A 23218-nucleotide genomic window follows, 5' to 3' on the forward strand; every position below is an offset into this window, starting at 1 on the left:
GAAGTATAAGCTAAGCCATCAGCCTTGGGATCAAAGGGTAACTTCTTCTATGGGAGGGGATGGGTCAATTTGTCTAATTACTTGGAGCAGCAGGGCAGGGTTCCCAAATGGAAAAAGAGTAGAAAGGCTTCTTAATGTGAAGACAGCTCCATATGAGATGGGTTTCCTGGGAAGAAACAGACCTTACCCCTGGGAAAGCCTTGACCATCTGATTCCATCTGGGCCTGTGAGAGTTCACAACCCATTCCTGGCCTTCCTGCCCTGGGCTCAGATTGGAGGGCAACACCCTAACAGAGGTAGCCCATGACTAGGCAGTGTTGTACAGTAGAAAGAGCACTGGACTGGGAGTCAGGGGGCCAGAACTCTAGTGCAGGCTTACTGCAGGCTCTGCCGCTAACCAGCTGAATGACCTTGTATAAGTCACCTGATTTCCCTGGGGTAACTGTAAGATGAGGGGTTGGTGTGGCGATCTTTAAGGTCCCCCTCTGAGTATAATCCTGGGTCCTATTCTATCCCTCCTTGGCCCTGTGCTTCAGGGACAGAGTTGGGAAAAGGAAAGGGGAGGCGGGAGAGGAGGCACAGGGGAGCCACAGTGCCACCCATCAGGACTCCACTTTCTCCTTCTTTTTGCTCTTTTTCAGGAAGGAGGGGGTTCGGAATTTCTTTTTCTTCTTTGAGGGAGACTTGGAAGGCGAGCCCTCTGGGGACATGGGACCGCTGGTGACCGACTCGGTTTTGTCCTTGGAGGTATCCACATCCGTGTCGGCGTTGGTGGTCATCTGGCTGAGGCCTTTGCTGAGGATCTCCTCTGCGGTCTGCTCTTCCTCCCTCCCGTTTACCACCACCCCTTCTGGCTGGGCTGTTTCAGGTTCTGTGGTAGCTTTGCTTGTTTCTATCGGTTTGGCATCTTCTAGACAAAGAAAAAAAGATATGACTTGTAAGGTTTTATTCAGGTGAGAGTGTCCACTTGGGATCAGTGAAACCACTTCTAGGCAATTTTGTTTGCTAAGTCTAGAATGATGGGTGGGGCAGTTATGGGTTGAGAGCAGGGTTGTCAGGCAGATGGAAGGCCAGGGTTCTCATCCAAACCTGTGCTCCTTCTGCATGGCCAGCCCTGGGGGACATGGTGTGGGCAAGGCAGTAACTGTGCTCCTATCTACACACTTAGAAATGTCCGAAGGTGTCAGGGGCCCAGCCGAGACTCAGTTCAGAGTAACTCTAGGGGAAGAGAGAGACTGTTGGAAGGGGAGAGCATGTCATATTCACCTTGATGGATGCATCAGAGAATCATAAGCAGCCCAGTTCCACAGGTGAAACTAGTGTAGGAATGAAACGGGTTTCATTCCTACACCAGTGAGGAATCTAGGAAATTGCAGAGTATCTTACCACGAGGCATGAAGGTGAAGGCAGAGGGAGGATGAAATACCCTGGTCAGTACGGACTTCCCATTTCATGATATACATGTTGGCACAAGGGGCTTGGACCATTTTAGTGTCACCAGGGCCCAGGTCTTATTTTGCCTGGAGATTTTCAAGCACCGTGTTCAAAGGCAGAGCTGCTTAAACTCCAAAAAGGAAATCCTCCACCCACCCTCCACCCACCCTGTGTCCATGCAAACTTGGAAATGCCTGAGAGCAGAGGGAGGAGGAAGAATTGTGAAGCCTCAGACTTCGAACAGTAGAAAGCAATGTGAAGCTCATCTGGCTCCTTCCTGCCCATCTCACGGCTAAAATCAGAGCACACCTGTCCAGTGGTTGCCAGTGTCATGACTTCCTGCCCAGTGTCCTCATCCCAAGAGCTGAAAGGTGTTTCAGTATATGATGTCTGAAAATGTGTTGTGAAAAGCATTTCAGTATATGATATGTGAGAACATGTTGCGTGTGTGTATATGTTTGTTAGAATGTGGAGCGTGTACTGTGAGTGTGCTGTGTTACCAGGGCACACAAATGAACCCCATCTGCTCCACTACATGGGAACATGGGCAACAGGGGAAGATATAAGATAGTCTATTCTATTTCTACCTGCCAACCCCAAAGGCTGGCTCTAGCCACACTTTGTGCATCTTCTCCTGATGTCCGACCATTTTTAATACATCTTCAGGTAATTATAATATAAAAGGCTTATTGGCTAAACACTGAGAGATGTGGGTTAAGAATGACATCTTTTCCTACATTTACCTCTCTGTAACTCCCACTCACTCACTACTGTTGAGTAAATTTGACAACACAGTTAAGCACCAAATGGTATAGCTGATATGCAAATATGGCCTCATGCATAGTGCCCTTAGATCTTCACATGCTTGTGTGGTCTCCTCCCATACTGAATCAGGCTGGCCCAGAGGTTCACTAGAACCACTAGAATACAGACAAAGTACTTACAGCCAACTTTGGGTCAAAGACTAAAAGTTCCTAGAAACATCTGCTTTGATCATTTTGGAAGAGTTTGGCTACCATATAAAGTGTCTGACTGCCATAATAAAAACAGGTGTAAGGCCACACCACATGTAGAGAGAAGGAAGAAAATTGTAGGAGAGGAGAAGAGAGGAATGGTGATGGGTGTGGGGGAGCACACCAAGAGCCTTCTGGCTGCTGCTGGCCAGGTGCTAGACATGTGAATGTCCTATCTTGGAAGTTCTGGCCAAGTGAAACTCCCAGTCAACTTCAGCCCCCACCAACATCACAGGGAGAGAGGAACCATCTACCTAAGCCTAGTCAGCTCTAGTAAATCCACAAAAGAACTAACTTCTACAAAACTCATTCCTGCAAAACTCATATTATGAGTTAATAATTATGCAGTATTACATAACAAACCACCTCCAAATTAAAACATCAAGTAACATATGAGTTCTCGCAATGCAAACACGATAGTACATAATAATTAATTGATGTAAGCACATTGCAGAGTGTTTTTCTATTCTTTAGCTCATTTCATGAAGAGAAGGATCAGTAAGCTATGGAAAGCAAACATCCATGTGATTCTCCTGTTTCTTTCACTTATTTGAGATAGCTAAATTATTTAGTGGCAGAGTTGATTGGCTGATGTCAAATACAGGGACATTTCTTGACAGGTTCAGCCCTCGGACTTCACTGGGGGTTGGACTCAGAAGGGACAGAAGCAGTCAGGGGACAGTCACAGAGATGGAGTTAACACAGTAGCCAGATGTAAAATGAAGAGGAATGTAGGAATCTCCCCTAGAGAAGGTGATGGAATAGGAGCCAGGGCAAATGAGGAAGGACATTAAGGTGGCTTCATCTTAAGTTTTCACAAGTTAATGAATGGTTTTTTTTTAAAGCCACCCCCTGATCAGATGGGTAAGCTCCTTATGAGATGTTGCCTACAAGTGGATCAGCCCTATCTGCCTGGGGAACTGGCCAAGGTCATCCAGCCTCACCCCACACAGCACTCCACACTACTGCAGCCCTTGCCCTCATCATCTGGGGCCAGCTTCACTGTAGCTATGCTCCCCAACTCTGTCTATGGAATGAGAAGATCCTCAGAGACGACTATAACTTTTGTTATTCTAACATCTCAAGATGTTATTCTAACATTTCAGCTGCCTGGACTAGAGCAGATTCCTGTTAGAGTGAGTTTTTTAGGTGGTGGGTGAGCAGTCGATCTACCTATACACACTCTGCTCCTTTCTTCCTCCTAGAAGCTGACAACAAGTCACCACCCTTTATCCTATTCCTCTCATCAACCTCCTCTCTATCTCTGTGTTTCATTTCTACAGTTGGTACACAAACCCTAAAGACAAATGCTGAAGTTCCTAGGCAGGCCAGGACCCCCGCTCATCCCGAGGAGGAAGCTGGCATCCAAGGGTGATGGCCATGGTCCATGGCCCTAGAAGAGGCTATGGGTTCCTTAAAGGTATCTGTGCATTATGAGTAGAGACAGAGGTGAGTTCTATCACAGAGGGTTGCTTCTGGATGTGTGTGCAGGTTGTGTTTGTTCATCTATGTGTTACCCAAGTCTCTAACATCAAAGCCAAGTCCATGCATGATGCAGGTGGAACTGGTCATGAATTTTATATCCAGGAAACCTCCTGAAGGCAGAGTTGTGAGTAGCAAAAAAAAAAAGGGAGACTATATTTCTTTTGAAAACTCCTCCCTCCCCCATTGCACAGGTTGGAGTGCATTAGTAAGCAGCCTCTCTATACTTACTACAGAGACAAGTATTCAGAATCGGAGGAAACTCCTTTGATGAAGGCACAAATGGGAAAAGAAAGGAAGACGTTGTGGAGACAGGTAGACAACACAACATCACAATGAGACACAGTGAACACACACAGTTGTAGACATCCACTTGGGGCTCTGGCCTCAAGCAGATGGGTTTCCTCTGGCAATGCAGGGCCGGCACTCTGAGCAGTGGTTGGTAGGATGATCAGGGATGGAGAGTCTCTGTGTTAAACATCTGGCCATTTCACCCAGGAGGGAGAAAGTTCCAGCAAGCCAACCAACTTGCTGCTCTCTAGATGGAAGTACAGCCCTCTCTGATGGGGTACCTGTGGGATGAGGGGAAGGAGTCTTCTTGTTCAGGAGAGAGTCTAGGAGCCCAATGCATGCACTTTTATGATTTAGTGGGCAGAGACACAACAGCATCATTGTCCCACTCTATGTAGAACCATAACTGTCATTAGATCATTCAATTAAGTTATGCTTTTACTCTTTCAAAATATGCTTTCATCAACATTTCCCTTACACATATGAGAACCTTTAGGAGGAAAATATTAGTAGCCCCTTTTGATGGACGAGGAAAATGAGGCCCAGAAACTGTATCTGATTTGCTGAAATTAGCAGTTCAGTTGGGCCTTGAATTTATCTCTCTATACTAGTGTCTCTAATGAAACTTTCCCAACCTGGCATGCACTTAGATATCCCCAGAGAGATTTTACAACTCCAAGCTGTACTCTGTTCCCACACTCTCCCTAGATGACTGAACTCAGAAACAGGACCATAACCCCTTCCCTGTGTGGTTCCAATGTGTAGGTGTAGTTGAGAAAGACACTATCCACCTCTTCTGGGGAAATTCAGGGTCTCAGGTCCCATCCCAGACCTAATGGGTCAGACCTTCATTTTAATAAGATCCTCAGGTAGCCTCTACGCAGGTAACAGTCTGCGAACCAGGCTAGCACATCTGGAAAGGGCTATCAGCCAGTGTGTCTTAACTGGAGATGAGAAGGGTACTGGGCAATCATTGGCTTATTCATCATTGCTTGGCAGGGGTTATGCTGTAAGGTGTACTGTCATAGCTTTACGTGGAACAAGTTGCAAACTTGTTCTGATCCCACAGAAGTAGCAGGGGAGAAAGCTTTTGTGAGGGCACAGGCAATACCTATTGAAAGGCAGGTACCTGCCATGTGCAGTCTGCAGTGTGCAGACCTCCTCTGCTTCCTTGTAGGTACCTTTCCCAGAAGGATGTTCTTCTTTCCCTCCCGCATGCTCAGCTCCACTCACCCTCTACTGATTTGGTAGGAGAAATTGTAGGGCTCTTCGTATCTGCCTTTGTTGGACTCTGCACTGGAGAAGCAGGTGTAGATTTTACAGGTGAGCCAGCCTCTTCTGTGGCAGTATCCTTCTCTCCTAAAAATACAGAAAATCACTTTAGCATGGGGTGGAAGGGGGAGGAGGCAAGAGGGAGGGAATAAAAATGATATTTTTTCTATTTGGTCATTTCTCTCAGCTGAAGTTAGCTGTGTCTCCTAAGCTTTTAAAACTTCCTCAGGAAAAATAGAAAAGAAAGAGGCAAGAGTGATAGCATATTTCCCAATGAACTATGTCACCCTGATCTGGAGGGAAAGTGACAGGAAACATCCATCTGAACAGAGCCTGGCTGTACTCTATGTCTACCTCTGCAGAGGATGCACCAGACAAACACCTTCAGCAGATGAGAGCAGAGCCCCAAACAGTCACAGACTTCCCTTAAAAATGTTCATGGTTTGTTTTCGTGGGACTTATAAGTTAACTTAGCTAATTTGTACTTTCTACTCAAATAATCTCTGGCAATTAAAAAGCCATAGTTTTAAAAAATATGTTTACAGTTTGCACACTTGAATTCCAAGCCAGGAAGTGTTTTGTGTTGTGCCTAGATGACCAGTCCAGGCTGAAGACAGATAGTAGAGGTGAACTCTGCCCTGGGAGAATGATGGCTTACCCTAGGGGACACAGCCTCAAGTTGGATTATGTATCTCAGACCCTAGGTGCTCTTGAAGCAAGAAGAGACATCTCAAATTGGGTGTGCTGCGGAGGCCTTCCTAGCAGAAGGGGGACTGAGGGTGGAGCTTGCAGTGATGATGACTTAATCATGCTAGTCAAGAAGGGAACAGTGCCAAAAAGGCACAAAAACCTAAACCAGGGCTTGATCAGCCTATCTGGGAGTCAACATGAAGACAGGATTGACTGAAGACTCTGAAATAAAGGAGGAATGAGAGAAGACATAAAGGGTAAACTGACTTCTAGGCTAAAAGGTTTACACCAGCTATAGTAAGTCACTAATAATAATTGCCATTACTTTATCTGTCTTATTACACCTACCATTTATCTGGTGTTTACCAACCTCACCTAAGCCATAATTACAGACACTATTCTAAGTACTTTGCATTTAAATAATAACTCCTTTATTCCCAGGTGGGAAAGTCAAATGAGGTCACAAAGACACTGTGTAAATGTTAGATACAGAGCAATAAAGGGGCATTATTGTGGTTAATGATATTCTGCTAATAGGATCTTTTTGGTGATGGAGCAGGAAAATCCTTGATGCATTCATTGTCTGATCCTCCCCTACAGCCTGGGAGGTTCTGAAGCCAGGGCTCCCCAGAGTTATTTACCTTCCAGTTCTAGTTTCTTCCTCTCCACCTCTTTCTTGTACTCCTCCAGCTCCTGGTCAGTGAGTTGGCTGAAGGGGTTGGGCACCGTCTCCTCTGAATCATCTTTGGTATCTGCATCACCCTTGGACATCAGCTGGCTCTCTGTAGACTGAAAGTTAACCACAGAGTGTGTGTTGCTCTCTGAACACTGTGGTGGGGGCCCGGGCCCACACTTCCTTTCAGATTCAGGTGGCTGCCAGCAGTCTTGTTAGGAATAGCGTGGCATGCAGCTCCTTGGAAACAGCTCAGGGCCTTGGGGATAAGTTTTGTTCACTCCTCACCATTGCTATCTTATCCTCAGACCCAGACTTTGCAACTGCCTGGATGAATGCAGGGGATCACCCTTAATCCCGTGAAATAAAATCAAAGGATGCTCCCAAGCAGAAGGATGACACACCTTTATTACAATCCCCTTCTATGGGTACTTCCAAGCCATCACTATGCAAATACAATCAGTGGCCCAATATCAATCAGCCAAAGTCCAGCAAGCATAGCATTAGCTCAAGCAAGCTTCATGCCAGCAATTCCTACCCCTCCCCACCCCTCCCCTCTTCCACAGCAATGCAAGCCACAACACACAGCATTAAATTGTATGCAAAACACAGCAGATTCAGCATTCTCAGTCCAGTGATTAGTTCTGTTTTGCAGTCATAAGTGACAAAGGGGCCAATGTCCTGAATCTCAGATCTTCAACCTGCCTGTTCTGCAGGTCCCTGCAGGGATTATGGTAAAAATCACATCATTTCATGAGCTCTGTGGGCCTCTGGTTCTGGGGAGATGGCCAGTTGGACACTGTATAAGCTGTGGGAATCCTTTAGCCCCTGTAGCTCAAGGTAATGACTAAAATTCAGATGCTAAAGCCTTCCCCCCACCCAATTTAGCACCCTCATCTTGGTCTTTGAGAACGAAGCACTCTGAAGCTGAGAGGAAGCAAAGCAAAGCCGAGGCAAAGTGAGCCTAGATTGGCCAGGTCTTCTGATGACAAGACCACACTCCTTGCAAAAGGGAGGCAGCAACAGGTCTACTGCAAAGAATCATGAGGTCAAAGGAAGATCCAAGATCCCAAGGAGAGGGTCTCTAAGGAAGATTTTGGTGTAACTGGCCAGAGACAGGTTTTAAACAATCTTGCTCGCTATGGTGATTGTTCACCTCCCTTAGAATCATGGGTAATTTTATGCTTGACCTTGTGGCATATTCACCCTGAGTGGGGTGGATAGCAAGGGTGTGAAGATCTAGTGCTCACACTTCTCTTAACAGTGGGCCCCCACCTTGTGGGCTGCAGCCTGAGCTAAACTGTCTCTTTCTCTCCATTTGCTCTGCAGAAAGGAACATTGCCTGCAGTTCTGAAATTTTACTGCTAAGGAAAACATCATGCCCATTGCTGCCTTGCCATGATTAGTGAGGATTTCAAACACAGACTAGGATTTTGAATTATACCCTGGCTGTTAAGCACAAGGTGAGACAACATTGTAGCTCAAGCACAGAAGCTTATGCTTTCTAACACAAAGCAGGCCTGTGCAGATAGCTAGGTGTCCCTCTTGTCTCTACATGCCCCTTTCAGGGCAGGTTATGAGTATCTTCTCAGAGCTGTGGCTGAATGATACCATATCTATGCAGACAGGTTGAAACACTCAGAGCTGGGCAGGCCCAGGGCACCTGGGAGCCACCAGCCTCAGTGGGGCACTAACAAAGGGCCACGTGGACTTCCACAGTGGGAGGTATGGAGTTTGGAGCCGGCCAGCGGCACTCCTGTGGGCAGCTGGGCTCTGCTCCCCACCCCATGCCCATAGGGGCAATTAGCCATTGTCCTTCTAGGACCTGGCAGTCCCCCGGCCGGTGGATCTCTATTTTATAGTAGGAGCCCCGGTGCCCAGACCACAAGGGAATGTGGGCATAAAGACTCAGGGGTCCTGCTGCCCAGTCTCAGGCATGGAAGACCCAGAAGGCAAATATGCTTCCCCTCCAGCCAGGGGCGGACTCTGCTGTACCGGGCTTCGGCTCTTCTCAGCAATGACGCTTGCCAGGAGCTGGGACTGCGGCCCTGCTGACTTCACATCTTGTCGGTTTTGCTCTCGAATCTGTGTGGAAAAGGGAGAGGGAAGGTTCATCACGAGAGTGTGGGTGAGTATGTTGGGGGTGTAGTGTGTCCTGTGGCTGGGATCTAGAAAGGCCCTCAAGTGGTGCAGGAGCCTGGACACAACCGATCTATCCTACAAGATGGTTTCCAGTTATCCTCTGGAGTGATTCCTAGTTCATGCAAAACCGCAGACATGATTAGCTTTAACACATGTTTGTAAGAGGTAAATACTCCTAAGGAGCTCCTGAGGATTTTTTTTTCCAGCACTAGGGTATAAAGTCAGGGTTTGGGGCTTGCTAAGCAGGTGCCCACTGCGGAGCCATGTCTCCAACCCTTTTTTGCACTAGTTATTTTTTTTGTCGGTCATGGGGCTTGAACTCTGGGCTTGAACGCTATCCCTGTACTCTTCAGCTCAAGGTTAACACTCTACCGTTTGAGCCACAGCACCACTTCTGGTTTTCTAGTGGTTTATTGAAGTAAGAGTCTCATGGACTTTCCTGCCCAGGCTGGCTTTGAACTGTGATCCTCAGATCTCAGCATCCTGAGTAGCTAGGATTACAGGAGTGAGCTTTGTACTAGTTATTTTTTTGACACAAGGACTCTTTCTCTCTCTTTCTCTCCCTCTCTCCCTCTCCCTCTCCCCCCCTTCTCAGGTGCATGCCTAGACTGCAATGCTACTATTTAATGATTTCCATGGTAGCAGGAACGTCAGGTGTATACCATCATACCTAGCTTCTTTCATTGAGATGAAGTCTCACAATATCCCCTATTCAGGCTAGCCTGGAGCTACCATCCTTCCAATCTCAGCCTCCCATATAGTTGGGGTAACAGGTATGTGCCACCATACCCAGCTGTTCATTGAAAAAAAAGTCCTGGAAACATTTTGCCCAAGCTGCCCTACTGAAGGTTGTCTACTACAACTCAAGTTCTTAAAAGTCTCATTAAAAGTATAAGGGAGTGAACTTTCAGGCAAAGCTCCAGAATAATTACAAAGGATCTCACAATCTTGAAAGTAAGCTAAAGGAAAACAGCATAGAACTCATAAGAACTTGTTTTGTTTCTAGGTCTTTCAGGTGTATGTGTAAAGCAAGTGTAAAGGGCAGTCTAAGACTACAGGACAGTGTCTAAAACATGGTCTATGCACTGTCATTTCTTCCTCCTCTGATACATGGGGGTGTTGGTGAGTGACACCTTTCCTGAGAGCTCCGCTTATGTTTGCAGGACCGCAATCCCCTTGCAGGCAAAGAAGGTGACACAAATAACCACCACCTTACCTTGTTCCTCATGTCCAGCACTTCTTGAGGGTCGGTGTAGAGAGGCACAAATTGGTTTGGGTTTTCAATCCGTATTGGCATGCCACTGCTGGATTTCTCTACCTCATCAGCTTTCATCCACTGCACAAGGCAAACCAGCGAGGTAAAGAAAGGAATAAGACCTCTGGCCTCCCCCTTGAGATCTGGGCCCACCAGCCTATTTGGAAGGTCAGAAAGACTATTAGAGATGTTCTCTCTTCTTTGGCCCCTTTTGAGATCAGTCTTCCAGAACAGATATGGGTGACAGATGAACCAGCTGCTAAACAAGGCCCTCATAAAGAAGATGGGAGAGCAGGGGACAAAACCTTAGTGACCAGTTTCGACAGGAAGCCATTTGGGCTTCAGGATGAATCCAGGTAGCTGGATTGGAGTTTCAAAGGATATCATGAACAACTAGTTTGTTTTGCTGCCAGTTACTTTTATGTTAGTGGAAAATCAAATTGAGAGTCTGTATGTGAGAGGAAGTAAAATAACAAGAAGATAACTTGGTATAAAATGGCAAGTGCCCATTTCCTGAGTTTGAGTAAGACTTGTAGCCTAAATGTTGGATGCCCATCCCAGGAATTTCTCAGAAGCTCTCTGCCTCTGGACAAAAGAGCAAGAAGCAAAGAAATGACTGTCCCAGATCTTGTGCTGTGGGAATAGACTAGTCTGACTTCCCTCTGAGGAGATCTACCCTGTAACTGCCTCCAAACAGTGAAGAAGAACAAAAACAGGTGGAGGAGTTTGGCAGAGCTGAGTTGCGGCTCCCAGAGGCCCAACAGGAAGCCTTATAACGAAACTATACAATCTTAGGCAAAGGGAGATTTGCTCTGTTCCCTTTGTAAAGTTGCTTATCCTCTCACATGGAGCCAGTCTCCCCTCAACTCCTCCCACCCCCATAGCTCCCCAGGCCTTACTGTGGTCTTGGGCCTGGGACTGCCCATGTTCCTCTGGACCTCATCAGCCACATTGACCCGCAGGTAGGTGTTGGGTGTGTTGAGCCAACGAGTCTTCTCCTTCTGCTGCTTCTGGGCATGTTGACGCAGAGCAGGGACTGGGGCACCATCCTCTTCAAATACAAAGGCTGTGACTGTGGCTGGGATTTCCACTTCACTTTTGTGTTTGGCTTTCTCTTGGACAAAGGGATGGCGGTATGTGTAGCCTGTTCTATAGCCCTAACAAAGACAAAATCAGAAGCACTTAGTGGGGAGGAAACAAAAAGTACATGCATATGTTCACACACATTCACACTTTATGTCCTTCTAGTTAAAAGACTCAGTTTAAACCCAAATCTTCATGAGATAACTTGCCACTCTTATGGCAGATTTCAGAGCTATGTCCTTCTGGTCTCTAACTCAAGCTGTCTGATCAGGACTGAGAGTCCCTAGAACATAGACAAAGCTCCTTCCTGCACACAGGCCTGGTCTGTTCTAGTGTACCTTGAAATTATCAGAGGAGCTAGAAAAATTCTGATGCCTGAGCCCCCACTTCAGAGTTGCCCACTTAATGGCACAATGACATGGCCTAAGAATTGTTCAAAGCATACAGTTGATTCAGTCACCTCTCCCTTCCTTAACTCTAGACCTTCTCAGCTATTTCTCTCTAGGAGCCCTGAACCCTACTCAAAACTCAAAGCAAGACTCACACCCTTGAAGGCAGAGTGGATGGCTGTGCAGAGAGAACAAACGGGAATTTTGGTACCTGTTGGAGTAACACTTGACTCTCTTTTTCCTTCTTTTATTTTTTTAAAAATTAAAATTGCATTAATGTATTTATCTAATTTTGAATGAAATATAAGGTCATGTGGAAAACTTAAGCAATATAGAAAAATACTTGGGTAAAAATAAATGTTAGGCAAAAGCTCACCTCCAAATCCAACCACTAAAAATCTTCTGTCAGCTCTGTATAAACATATGTGTGCATGTGTACTTAGTTATATGTAAAACTGGATACTTTTAATTACATATAGTTGTCACTTGGTTCTCTTTCTTGGTAAATTGTTTTATGTTCTCAGCCCACATTTCTACCGAGATGGTTTTCTTTTTCACACTGATATATACCCTTTTCACATTAAGATTATTAATCTTTAGCTGTCAACTGATGCTGCAAATATTTTTCTGCACAATATATCTTTTAGCGTTATTTATGGCAAGGGAGTAGATTACAGAAATGTAAGTTCTGAATTTTTAATGTAACGGTATCTATCAGTATTTATCATTACCTTGTCATCCTTTTTGAAATTTACCTTACTGACAAGGTCTTCCCACTACCAAAACACCATAAATATAAATCCATGTTTTTTAATAACTGTTTGTTTTTTATGCTTTAATTTTTGAGAGGAAAGTGGCAGCCATTTTTACCTAGCTTTCTTTTAGAATGGCTAGAGGTCTATCTTTTCCATGCTCATTTATAAAATATGTACTTACCCTGTGCAATTTCTTATATAGCCTGGGTCTATTTATGGATTGCCTCAGCTGTTGAATGGGTTGGCTGTCCATTTTGCTCGTGTCCTACTGCTTGGTTATTGAAGTCTTGTCACATTTTACCATGGAGTGAAATTAAATCCCCAGTGATTTTGTGCGTATGAGTGTTTGTATTGATTGTGGGGCTTGACCTCAGGGCCTGAGCACTGTCCCTGAACCCTTTTGCTTAAGGCTAACACTCTACCACTTTGAGCCACAGCTCCATTTCTGGTTTTTAAGTGGTTAATTGGTTATAAGAGTCTCACAGGGACTTTTCTGCCCAGGCTGGCTCTGTAGCATTTTCCTAGCCATTCTGAGTTTCATGCTAGAAGTGTATTGGCTTTTTTTGTCATTATTATAGAAGTATATTTACTTAAGTCCTTGTACCTTCTCTTTCTCTCTCTCTTCTCTTTTCTATCACATTGAGATTATACATATATTTGGGGTCTATGACTTCTTTAACCTTCTTGAAGCTTCTAACCAAGAACAAATTATACCTCTTCATTGATTGCAAATTTTCTCTGATTTCTATTAGAAGCTTTATGGTTTCCTTAAAATGAGATTTGCTTAATTTTTGTAACTTTGCTGCATTTACATGTAAGATTATTTTCTCTGATGATTGTTTTTGTTTTGCAGTGCTGGGGTTCAAACCCAGGGCTTCACACATCAGGCATGTTGGGAAGGTGCCTCTACAGCTGGACTGTGCCCCCAGCCCTTGTTATCTTTTCAAAACAGTTAACATTAAGATACTGATTTTTGTATACATTTTCATAACTAACTGCCTCAAGATGTCTTCATTGCTTCTAATTGTTTTCCAGTTGATTTTCTTAGACTTCACAGGCTTGTAACTATATTATTTGTAAAGATTAGCAACCTTATTTTCCTTATACTTCTTACCGTTTTATCATACTGCCTGGGTTTCAGTTTCAATATTATTCCAGAATATCCAAGAATATTACTAAGAGTAGGAATCATTATTTTGTTAAAGTTTAATGGAAATACTTCTAGTAATCCCATACTTCTACTGGCTCTTGTTTTAGGGAAATCATTTTCTTCATATTAAATAAGTATTCTCTTCTAGTCAGTGATGATGGTTTTTATAAATTGATATGAAATTTTTGTTAAATATCTAAATTATTTTTTGTTATTATCTGGTTTGAACTCAGGGTCCAGCCCTTGCTTGATTGGGCTTGCTTGATTGGTATTCTATCACTTGAGCCACGTATCCAGCCCTGTTTTGTTGCTAGTTATTTTGAAGACAGAGTCTCAAAGACTTTTCTGCCTAGGTTGAGATCTTCAGTCCTCTAGATCTCAACCTCCTGAGTAGCTACTAAAGTATCTAGGACTTTAGGCAAGAGCCAATGGTATCTGGCTCAAATTATCTTTTGACGTTTATTAAAATGATAAGAGCCAAGCATTCGTGGCTTACTTTTGTAATCCTAGCTACTTAGGACACTGAGAGTTGAAGATCAGGAAAGTCTTTAAGACTTGTATCTCCAATTAATCAGCAAAAAGCTGGAAGTGGAGCTGTGGCTCAAGTTATAGGGCACTAGCCTAAGCAAAAAAGCTCAGGGGCAGCCTGAGTTCAAGCCTCGGGACCAGAAAACAAAAATAAGAAATTTTTTCTTTTGAATCTCCAAAATAATGAATTATATCTAAAGGATTTAGAATATTAAGCCATTTTTGCATTCTAGGTAGGAGGCCTTATGTGGTTATTATATAAATCAGGATTCTAATATTATATGGATGTTGCTTTCCAGTTTTTAGGTGGTCTGTGGTATAATTGCTATGGCTTAGTAATGTTTCACTCTTCTCTAAAATAGTGTCAATAGCATAAAGGTTTGAAGGAATTCCTGTATGAAACTATCTAGTCTTGGTGCTTTATTTAGGGATAGATTTCCTAGCACATAGATGGTAACAGGAACTGCAGTTTCACTGTGGACTGCATCTTTTCTCCCTATAAAGTGGTCCTCATGGTCAGCCTGGTAATAATGGAAAGATGTCTTGGAGGAAAGAAAGCAGAAGAAAAGTATTGATCACTGCAATCCTTGGCATAAATAGTATTAATTGTTACAAAGATCTCAGGGCAGTAGCAATGAAGGAGGGAGAGAGAACCCAAAAGAAATGTTATGAAGATTGCCCGGCACTGGTGGCTCATGCCTGTAGTCTTAGCTACTCAGGAGGCTGAGATCTGAGGATCATGGTTCAAAGCCAGCCTGGACAGGAAAGTCTATAAGATTCTTATCTCCAAATAACCACCAGGAAACCGGAAGTGGTGCTGTGGCTCAAGTGGTAGAGCACTTGCTTTGAGCTGAAGAGCTCAGGGACAGTGCCCAGGCCCAGAGTTCAATCCCCATGACTGACACACACACACAAAAAAAAAAAAAAGGAAAAAGAAAAAAGAAAAGAAAGAAAGGAATGTTACGAAGATAGATTCATCTTCATTTTTTGAGCTACCTAAGAAATGTTAGCGGTTTCTTTTCCTTACAATTAGATTTTCATTGTTTATGCTTGTCTTTTGTTTTTTAATTGTCTCCTGATTATATCCTATGTCATCAACTAAATTAATAGCTCCTGGAGGAAGGACAAATACCTAGCAAAGTTTTGGATATCCTTTAGTGAATCAGACCACTTCTGACAGCAGTTTCTTTATGTGACTCATTCATTCATTCATTCACTTGTTCCAATATGACATTATCATGAAGCTGCTGCCCAGAAATAAGGAAACTGGTGTCATTATGTGCTTCCTGCATTGAAGTCATAACACTTCAGAAAGAAGGCAGGATTAATTACATAAGAGGCACAGACTAGGCTTCAGTCTGAGTGAGGCTCCGAATGTAAGAGGTCTTATTTCACTGGATTATTACTTTTCCTAGAGCACTCAGCAGGTATGGCTAGAAGTCATAGTAAGTGGTGGCAAAGGCTATCACTTGAGACAACTCAACTACTGTTAGAACAATTACAAATCCTCAAAATGCTTATCAATGGGGCCTTTAACAACCTAGCTGTGACACTGGCAGTGTTCATGACCTCTCCCCTATCCCCAAGTTTAGCCTTGCAATGAAGGCTAAACTTCCATGGACTGGCTTCAGAGGACTCACCAAGTTATCCAGCATCCTCATGAGGGCCTCGAACTCATGCTCACCCAGCCGGCTCTTCTGCATAGGCCCGAAGGTACTCCCAGCCCACTGCACAGAGCCCACCTCATGGGGCCGGTGTTTCTCCTGCTCCAGGAGGATAAGGTTCTCCACTCCTCCTGCACTGGACAGAGCCGACACCTGCAACAAGAAAAAGATGGCCCATCGGACCTCACCTTCTCATATGCTCCTGCATGCAACTGAACAATCACCATCATGGAGGAGAACCAGAACTCAGGAAGTTCTGGGAAACTGAGAAAAACTATCCAAAACCCTGCCATATTCAGGAAATGCATTATTAGTCATCCTTTTCTGATCATAGTTCTTAGAGACCTCAGAGAAGAAAAAAGGAATAGCAAGGGTTAAACCTTAGGAATAAAACAATATAGAGGACTGAAAAGTTCCGGGATAGAGATCAACTTAGAATTGTTATTATTTCTAGGGAGGAAGGATGAGATTGGAAAGGGCTCCAAAGGGGACTTGAATTTTTTTCTGTAATGTTGGGTTCCTTCTAAAGCTATTACTATTTGTTCAATCTGAATGGTGGGCACTCAGGATGCCTATTATGTTATTATTTGCATTTTTCTGCATGTTTGAAATCTCAGTCTCCACTCCCTCTCCACTTCCCTTGTAACTTGATAAAGCAGGTTGACTTTTAGGCCAGTGGAACGTGCGTGTACCCATACGGAAGGTTTAACAGGTCTAAAGGTACAATGCATCTGCCATGACAGGATGAGCCAGTCATGAAAACCCAGGAAAAGAAAAACAATCATATGCCCAAAGTAGTGTTTAAGAGCTCAGACTTGGACACCATGATGCCTGCGTTTGAATCCTGGCTCTGACATTTCTTCACTGAGTGGCTTTCAGCTACTGTTTACTATCTTTGTGCCCCCATTTCCTCATCTGTAAAATTAAAATAGTAATACCCACCTTGTGAGGAGTCCTTCATATTATGGTTGTGAAGCAACAGAATAGCCCTGATATCTTCAGAATGCTAAATGAATGTGGCTGATATGTGAGTTCTGAGCTGCCACTTACCCTGGCACTGGCCACTTATGGAGAAGGAGAGAAGGAAGAAAACAGTCTACAATCTTGCAAGAGCTGAGTCCTTCCAACTCCCCCTTCTTCCAGTTCCCATGGTGATGGGTAGCAGATGGAAAACTGCTTGCACTTGGTCCCATCTGCCTAACAGCAAGAGCCTGCCTTTGTCAGGTAGAGATGACACAGTTTCCTGAAGCCCCAACTTGATGGGGAGTAAAGAGAACACTGTACCCAGGAGAGCTTAATAAGCACTTGACCTGGAACCATAACATGTTCATAGTCACGTCTGCTTTTAGCCAGGGTCATTGAGAGAGAAGACTGGGCTCATCATGGAAGCAGAGCTTTAGGGATGGCTGCTCTGTCCAAAAGGACCAAGTGCAATTCCAACAACACTTGCAGATTGAGCTGCCTGTGCTCCTCCATGATCCAGCCAACCAGCTCTGGCTTAATCTTCCACATCTTCTAGAATCATTCATCTCTCTAGGAGCCCCTTTAACCCATTGGCTGTTCAAAAGGCACTGGAATGTTTCTAGGGGCTGGCTGCCTACACTGCCTAAAGTAACTTAACAAAGTCACATTAAACATGTCCTGAACAGAAAGTGGCAGCAACCAGAAGGTCTGACAAAGTTGGGGGCTGGCATCTCTGCCCATTGATCATAGATGGTTGTTCTGCCTCTCATTAAATTTCCAGTGGCCACTTTTGGGGTCTGGAGCCTAGAGGAGGCCTCAATTACTATAAGGAAGTAAGGGGACACACAATGTCTCTCTCCATTCATGTTTAGGTTCTGGGATATCTCTGCAAATATATGAGGTTTTCCAATGATCTGTTTTACATGGAAGCCTCTTCTCCAGAGGCCCTTAGGGGTGCAGGTTTGAAGCAGGTGCTAGTGGCTTATATCAATCCTTGCTACTTGGGAGGCTGAGGACAGGAAGATCATGGTTTGAGGCCAGCCCAGGAAGAAAGTTTGTGAGACCCCATCTCAGACCATAGCTAGGTGCAGTGGTGTGTGACTGCCATCCTAAGCTATGTGGGAGGCTGATGCTGGGCGGATCACAGCTGTAGGCCAGCTCCAGCAGAGAAGTCTGTAAGAGTTCATCAAAATGGAGAGATGCTAGACTTAGTGGTATGTACTTGTCACCCCAGCAATGATGGGAAGCTAAAATAGGCAAATTACAGTCCAGGCATATGTCTGGGCAGAAAGACTAAATCTCAAAAATAACCCATGAAAAACAGACCTGGAGGTATGGCTCAGGGATTGAGCACCTGCCTAGCAAGTGTGAGGCCCTGAGTTCAAACCCCGGTAGCTCCAAAAGACAAAGAGTCTAGGCATGAATAGGTCAAGTGCCTTCTCTCATTGCAGAAACTCCAACACATCCTGCTGCCACTCAGTGGTTGGGAAGGGAAAGCACTGCATCAGACAGAGAGGCATCGCCTGAGTTCTGTGTCTCCTTCCCCTGGTCTCCAGTTGACTGCTGATGTTTGGGGAAAGAGGAGGCTCACACCATTTCCTATAACACCTCAGCACCCCTGGCTTCACAACTCTTTTTATATCTCATTCGTGACTCAGAGAGGAAGGCAGGCAGCTCTCCACAGAGCACCACTCTGCCAAGCCAGCCAGAAGAGGGCAGATGGGGCACCAAAAGGCCCTGCAAAGAACTGACTCATCCTGGAGCAACCAGCCTCCCCTTCTGTCCTAAAATACCACCCACACCACCTCCCCCTGTCTGAGAAGCCTCGTCCTCACAGCAATCTTCTCTACGGTACAAGAAATGGGTTCATGGAGGACAAGTCCTCTCCCCAAGGACACACAGCCAGAGCTGAGGATAATGGAGTACACTCTACCTGCTAACAAGTCTAGGACTGGGCACCCACCACAGAATCACACCCTCAATGGGCGGGTGTTCCATAGCCTCACAACCACCTTGTTGTCTACAGAATACCATTTGTTTTCCTGTTTCTTCTGCACCAACTGCTCTAGAGGGTTCTGTAATCTCTAATGGTCTCCAGCTGCATGATGGGCCCCCTGCGTACACCTGGAGGCTGCCCTGGCTGTTCAGGCTTCCATGTCAATACTCCAGCTGGCCTGCTCCCACTTCTCTTCCCGGATTTAACTATGTTCTTGGCCTTTACAAACTCCCATCCTCACTCCACTCTCTTACACAAAATATGCAAACGAACAAACTTACTTTTGTGCCTCCACTGGCCTAAGTAGGTGGAGCAGGCATACCAGATAATGCAGGAACACGGTAAGGACTTTCATGTGCCCCATGACAATTGCTCTGGACAAGCCCAGGCAGCTCCCTGGGCCCCCAGAGCTGGGTGGTAGTTGTTAAGACAATGGTGATCCAGTTTGCCTCTGCTTAGACCTGACTCTATGGCAAGTGTGAAGATGATATTGAGGCAGAGAAATAGAAGGTCAGGCTCAAAGGCTTTCACCTTGTATCTCAGACTCACAGCCAGTGGAGCTCTGACCAGCATTCCCAGAGGACATGGCTCACCTGTATCTCACATGCAGCCTGCAGGTGGAAGACCTTATAAAATGCCTCCTCCACGGAGTCGCCGAGAGCAACCACACCATGGTTTCTTAGCACCAGGATCTGTGAAGGAGAAAATAGCTAAGTAAACTTCAAGCCTTCAAAACTTTACTCTGGAGAGAGCTTTCATTTTATTTAGATTAATTCAATATCCAAGCCTAGAACCCCTCTCCCTCAATTCTGTTTATTCTCTCTAGCCAAATACCCCCAATAATACCTAAAGCATCAGAGGGTTTTTGGTTTTGTTTTCTCTGTACTGGGGATTGAACCCAGGGCCTCAGAGGTGCTAGGCAAGTGCTCTCACACTTGCAACCTGTCACCAGTCTGTTTTCATTTTTATTCTGTTTCTGCAATAGGGTTTTATTAACTTTGCTTGAGTTGGCCCAGAATTCCTGATCTTCCTGCCTCGGACTCCCAAGTAGCTGGGATTATAAACATTTACTATTATACAGGCAGTTTTAAACTGAGGCTATATAGCTTGATTGATTTCTTTGGGCAATGCATAGGTTTTCAGGCCTTGGAGAACTCAGAATTCTGAAAAACTGGTATATGTTATTAAAGTGAATCTAACTATTTAATGTCCAATACAAGGGTCCAACCTAAAAACAAAAGAAAAATCCAACAATCTTTTGGCAGAGCTTTGGTGGCTTACACCTATAAATCCTAGCTATTCAGGAGCTGAGAGCTGACAATCGAGGTTCAAAACCAGCCCAAGTAGGAAAGTCCATGAGACTCTTATCTCCAATAAACTATCACAAAAGCAGAAGTAGAACTGCAGCTGAAGTGGTGGAGCCTCAAGGAAAACCAAAAGAGGAGCTCAGGGACAGTGCTTAGGCCCTAAATTCAAGTCCCAGTACTGGCACACAAAAACAAACAAACAAACAAACAAATCTTTTGTCTCTCTGACTTGGTTGATTTGGGGTTAAAAATCTGAGAGCAGTTCTCTGAGAAGTAGCTCTATAGAAAGATGTGATCGCATAGTGACAGGAAATATTTAAGCATTGCCTTCCTAGGACAGAGGCCTTGTGAGCTTCTAATCTACTTGATTTTACAGGCAAGGAAATAGAAGTTTAAAAAAACTGAAAATCTCTCAGCTAATTAGAGGTAGACTCCAAACTAACCAGTAACAGCAGGCATATGAAGAGGTAAGGGGGATCAGAAATCAAGGATCTTCTCCTTGCAGAGCCTGGGCTAGGGCTTTGTGGCTCAAAACACCACATCCACACTTGTTAGTTTTCCCTCTCAAATGCCAAAGAAAGAGACAACTCTCACACAAAAAATAAAAATACTGGCAAACAACAAATACCTATCTCAAATCCTTGTAGTCGTAGATGTAGCTACCTCAGCCCAGCACTGCTAATAATATTCTGGATGTCAGAAGAGAAGGGTGATATTTCTTGGCCCAATTAAAAATAGGGAGATGAACTCAGACAGCAAGTGACTTGAACAGTAAGTGATTGCCAAGATGGCAGCAAGCGACCACCATTCCAGGCTCAATATCAACGTTCTGCCATGCTGAGCACTCCCAATTCTGTACTGTTATAAGGTAATGCTTTTGCATTAAGCCAGGCAATGATGAGTTCCCACTTTTTCTCTCTAGCAAGTTGACAATGAATAAATAAATGTGATAACACTCAAGTTTAAAGAGACTGCAGAGAAATAGCATTCTTTACACTAGACATGGGGGTGGGGAAGGGAACAATCTTTGTGGATATATTTGGGCAACGTGAATTAAGGGTTCTAAAGTATGTGTCTACAGAAATCTGTTCTAGGAAAATTGCAGTATGCACAAAGATTTAGCTGAAAGGGTTTGCAGCAATTTTTATTTATAGTATAATAAGATGCAGGCAGCAGGGCCCAACTACCAAAGATTGTTCAGAAGAGTGGTAGCAGAGCCATTCGCAAAGTGAGGTCTAATTTAATCACTTAAAATAGTGACAGAAAGGGTGGGATGTAGCTCAGTGGCAAAGCACTTGCCTAGAAAGCACAACGTCCTGGGTTCAATCCCCAGTACCAAAAAGAAAAAAAAATAGTGACAGGAAATATTTAATGCCATACAAAGTTGTTTACTGTATATTGCTAAGAGAAGAAAGAACTTGTTTTACCATCCCAGTTCTGTAAGTCCATGTGAATAAATTTGGAACATGCATTAAGACTTCAGTAGTGTGATAGGGTATTTATTTCATTTCCCTTTCTTTAAAAAACACTCTAATGCACACAAGTCACATTGGGGGTGTCAGTTCTGGACAAGGCCATTCTATATCATCTCCCCAGAATTGCTGAGCAAACCTTGCAGGTGGGTCCAAGGCACTTCTGCAGGTTGATGCGATCGGCTTCCTGCTCCATTTCCCCATTGAAGTCATAATAGGCCATGTCCCCCACCAGCAGGGCATTGTGGGAGACAGGCAGGAGGCCACACTTCATGGCTGACACCTGTAGAGAAACAATAGCTGCTAGTGTCTGCAGCTTCAACCCCAGAGCACAGCTGCCTTCCCCTCAAAGTACCATAGGCCAGCTCTGCTCTGCAGCTAGTGGGGTGAAGGGAGCAGGCACAGGAGAAAGGCCATTGCCCTTTCCTCCACTTCCTCCTCCACTGACTGGTGTATGCTTTCACGTTGTGGTCTCCATGGCTTTCCATCACTGCTTTCATAGCAGTTGATAGAACTGATGGAGAGAATGAACTCAGGAGAGCTATTACTGCCACCCAAAGCTTTCTCTTCCTTTGTGAAACAAGGGTGGTAGAGTCTGTATCAGGCTGGGGTGAAACAGGGTCCACATCCCCTGGAATGGGTTTTTGGAGACTCTCAGCCATGGTTTCAGTGCACAATGGCCATGTTGCCTCACTAACAGGAAAGGCCCCTTCTTAGGGCAATGGGGCAGTGTGAGCACCAGAGACCAGGCTTAAAACCAGTCTATAATCTCTATTCCTACCTCTGACCCTAAAAAGCAGTGTGCATGGAGAGGTGTCAAAGGGCCCTGACCCTCCTTTACTCACTGTGCCCCATGTATCAGCCCGGGGCTCTGCAGAGATGCTAAACACAAATTCATTGTAGCAACTTGGTCTCAATTCTGTGAGGTCCCTGTGCTCGTGACTGCCGTGCTTCCCCAAGGAAGCAGCAGGTTTGTGGCAGGTCTGTTGGATTGTTGTCGTGGCCTGGGAGCAGTTGGAAGGTGTGTTGAGGCAATGTCTAGAACTGGCTGTCTACTAACTCTCAAGTGACAGTACAAGGTTTTATGCACACATATGAGAAATGGCCAGTGACTATTTGGAGACAACCTGTTCCTTCAAGATTTTTCTTTCTACCTATCCCCAATTTGCTGGCTCATGTCCCCAGCCCTTAGTGACCCTAAGCAATAAAATGTGGAGAGGTCCTAGCTCCCACCTATTTGCTATCCTCTGTCCAGAAATCCTTTCCCTGAGTCTAGGCTATGTGGGTCAGAGGCAGTTTGTGGCCTGACAGGATTGACTTCAATAGAAACCTGAAGGCACCATCCTCTGGGCAAGTGGCCCACGTGTGTGTGTGTGTGTGTGTGTGTGTGTGTGTGTGTGTGTGTGTGTGTGTTAAAATGCAGGGCAGGAAGCATGTAGTAGAATGAACATCTCACACCTTACCTGCCACGCCGACCCCAGTGGAGTCTGCTTAGCATGGGAAACCATCTATCAGACCATGATAGGGGCTTCAGAGACCTATCTCTGAGGTTTGGGACTTCACCGAAGTCTACCTCAGAGAATAGGGCTTCTAAGAGGCCTACTCCTGGAAAAAGGCTGGCAAAGATGTGTTTCTGCCTATCTTTTCCTCATAAGAGTG

General features: G+C 44.8%; 1 protein-coding gene across 1 annotated transcript in view; it reads right to left on the reverse strand.

Moving 5' to 3' along the window:
• Positions 1 to 602: 602 nt before the first annotated feature.
• The window catches only part of Add2 (adducin 2 (beta)), a 49721-nt gene continuing 27105 nt past the window's right edge, over positions 603 to 23218 (reverse strand). Inside the window, exons 8-16 of the mRNA XM_013022472.1 lie at positions 21699 to 21842; positions 19374 to 19472; positions 15798 to 15974; positions 11152 to 11409; positions 10214 to 10333; positions 8851 to 8940; positions 6824 to 6971; positions 5454 to 5579; positions 603 to 910 (exon numbers count right to left, since the gene is read on the reverse strand). Of these exons, the coding sequence (XP_012877926.1) occupies positions 603 to 910; positions 5454 to 5579; positions 6824 to 6971; positions 8851 to 8940; positions 10214 to 10333; positions 11152 to 11409; positions 15798 to 15974; positions 19374 to 19472; positions 21699 to 21842 (1470 nt within the window). The remainder of the gene's footprint in view (positions 911 to 5453; positions 5580 to 6823; positions 6972 to 8850; positions 8941 to 10213; positions 10334 to 11151; positions 11410 to 15797; positions 15975 to 19373; positions 19473 to 21698; positions 21843 to 23218) is intronic.

Source organism: Dipodomys ordii, unplaced genomic scaffold (assembly GCF_000151885.1).
Source record: "Dipodomys ordii isolate 6190 unplaced genomic scaffold, Dord_2.0 Scaffold63, whole genome shotgun sequence".
In the NCBI taxonomy this organism is placed as follows: Eukaryota; Metazoa; Chordata; class Mammalia; order Rodentia; family Heteromyidae; genus Dipodomys; species Dipodomys ordii.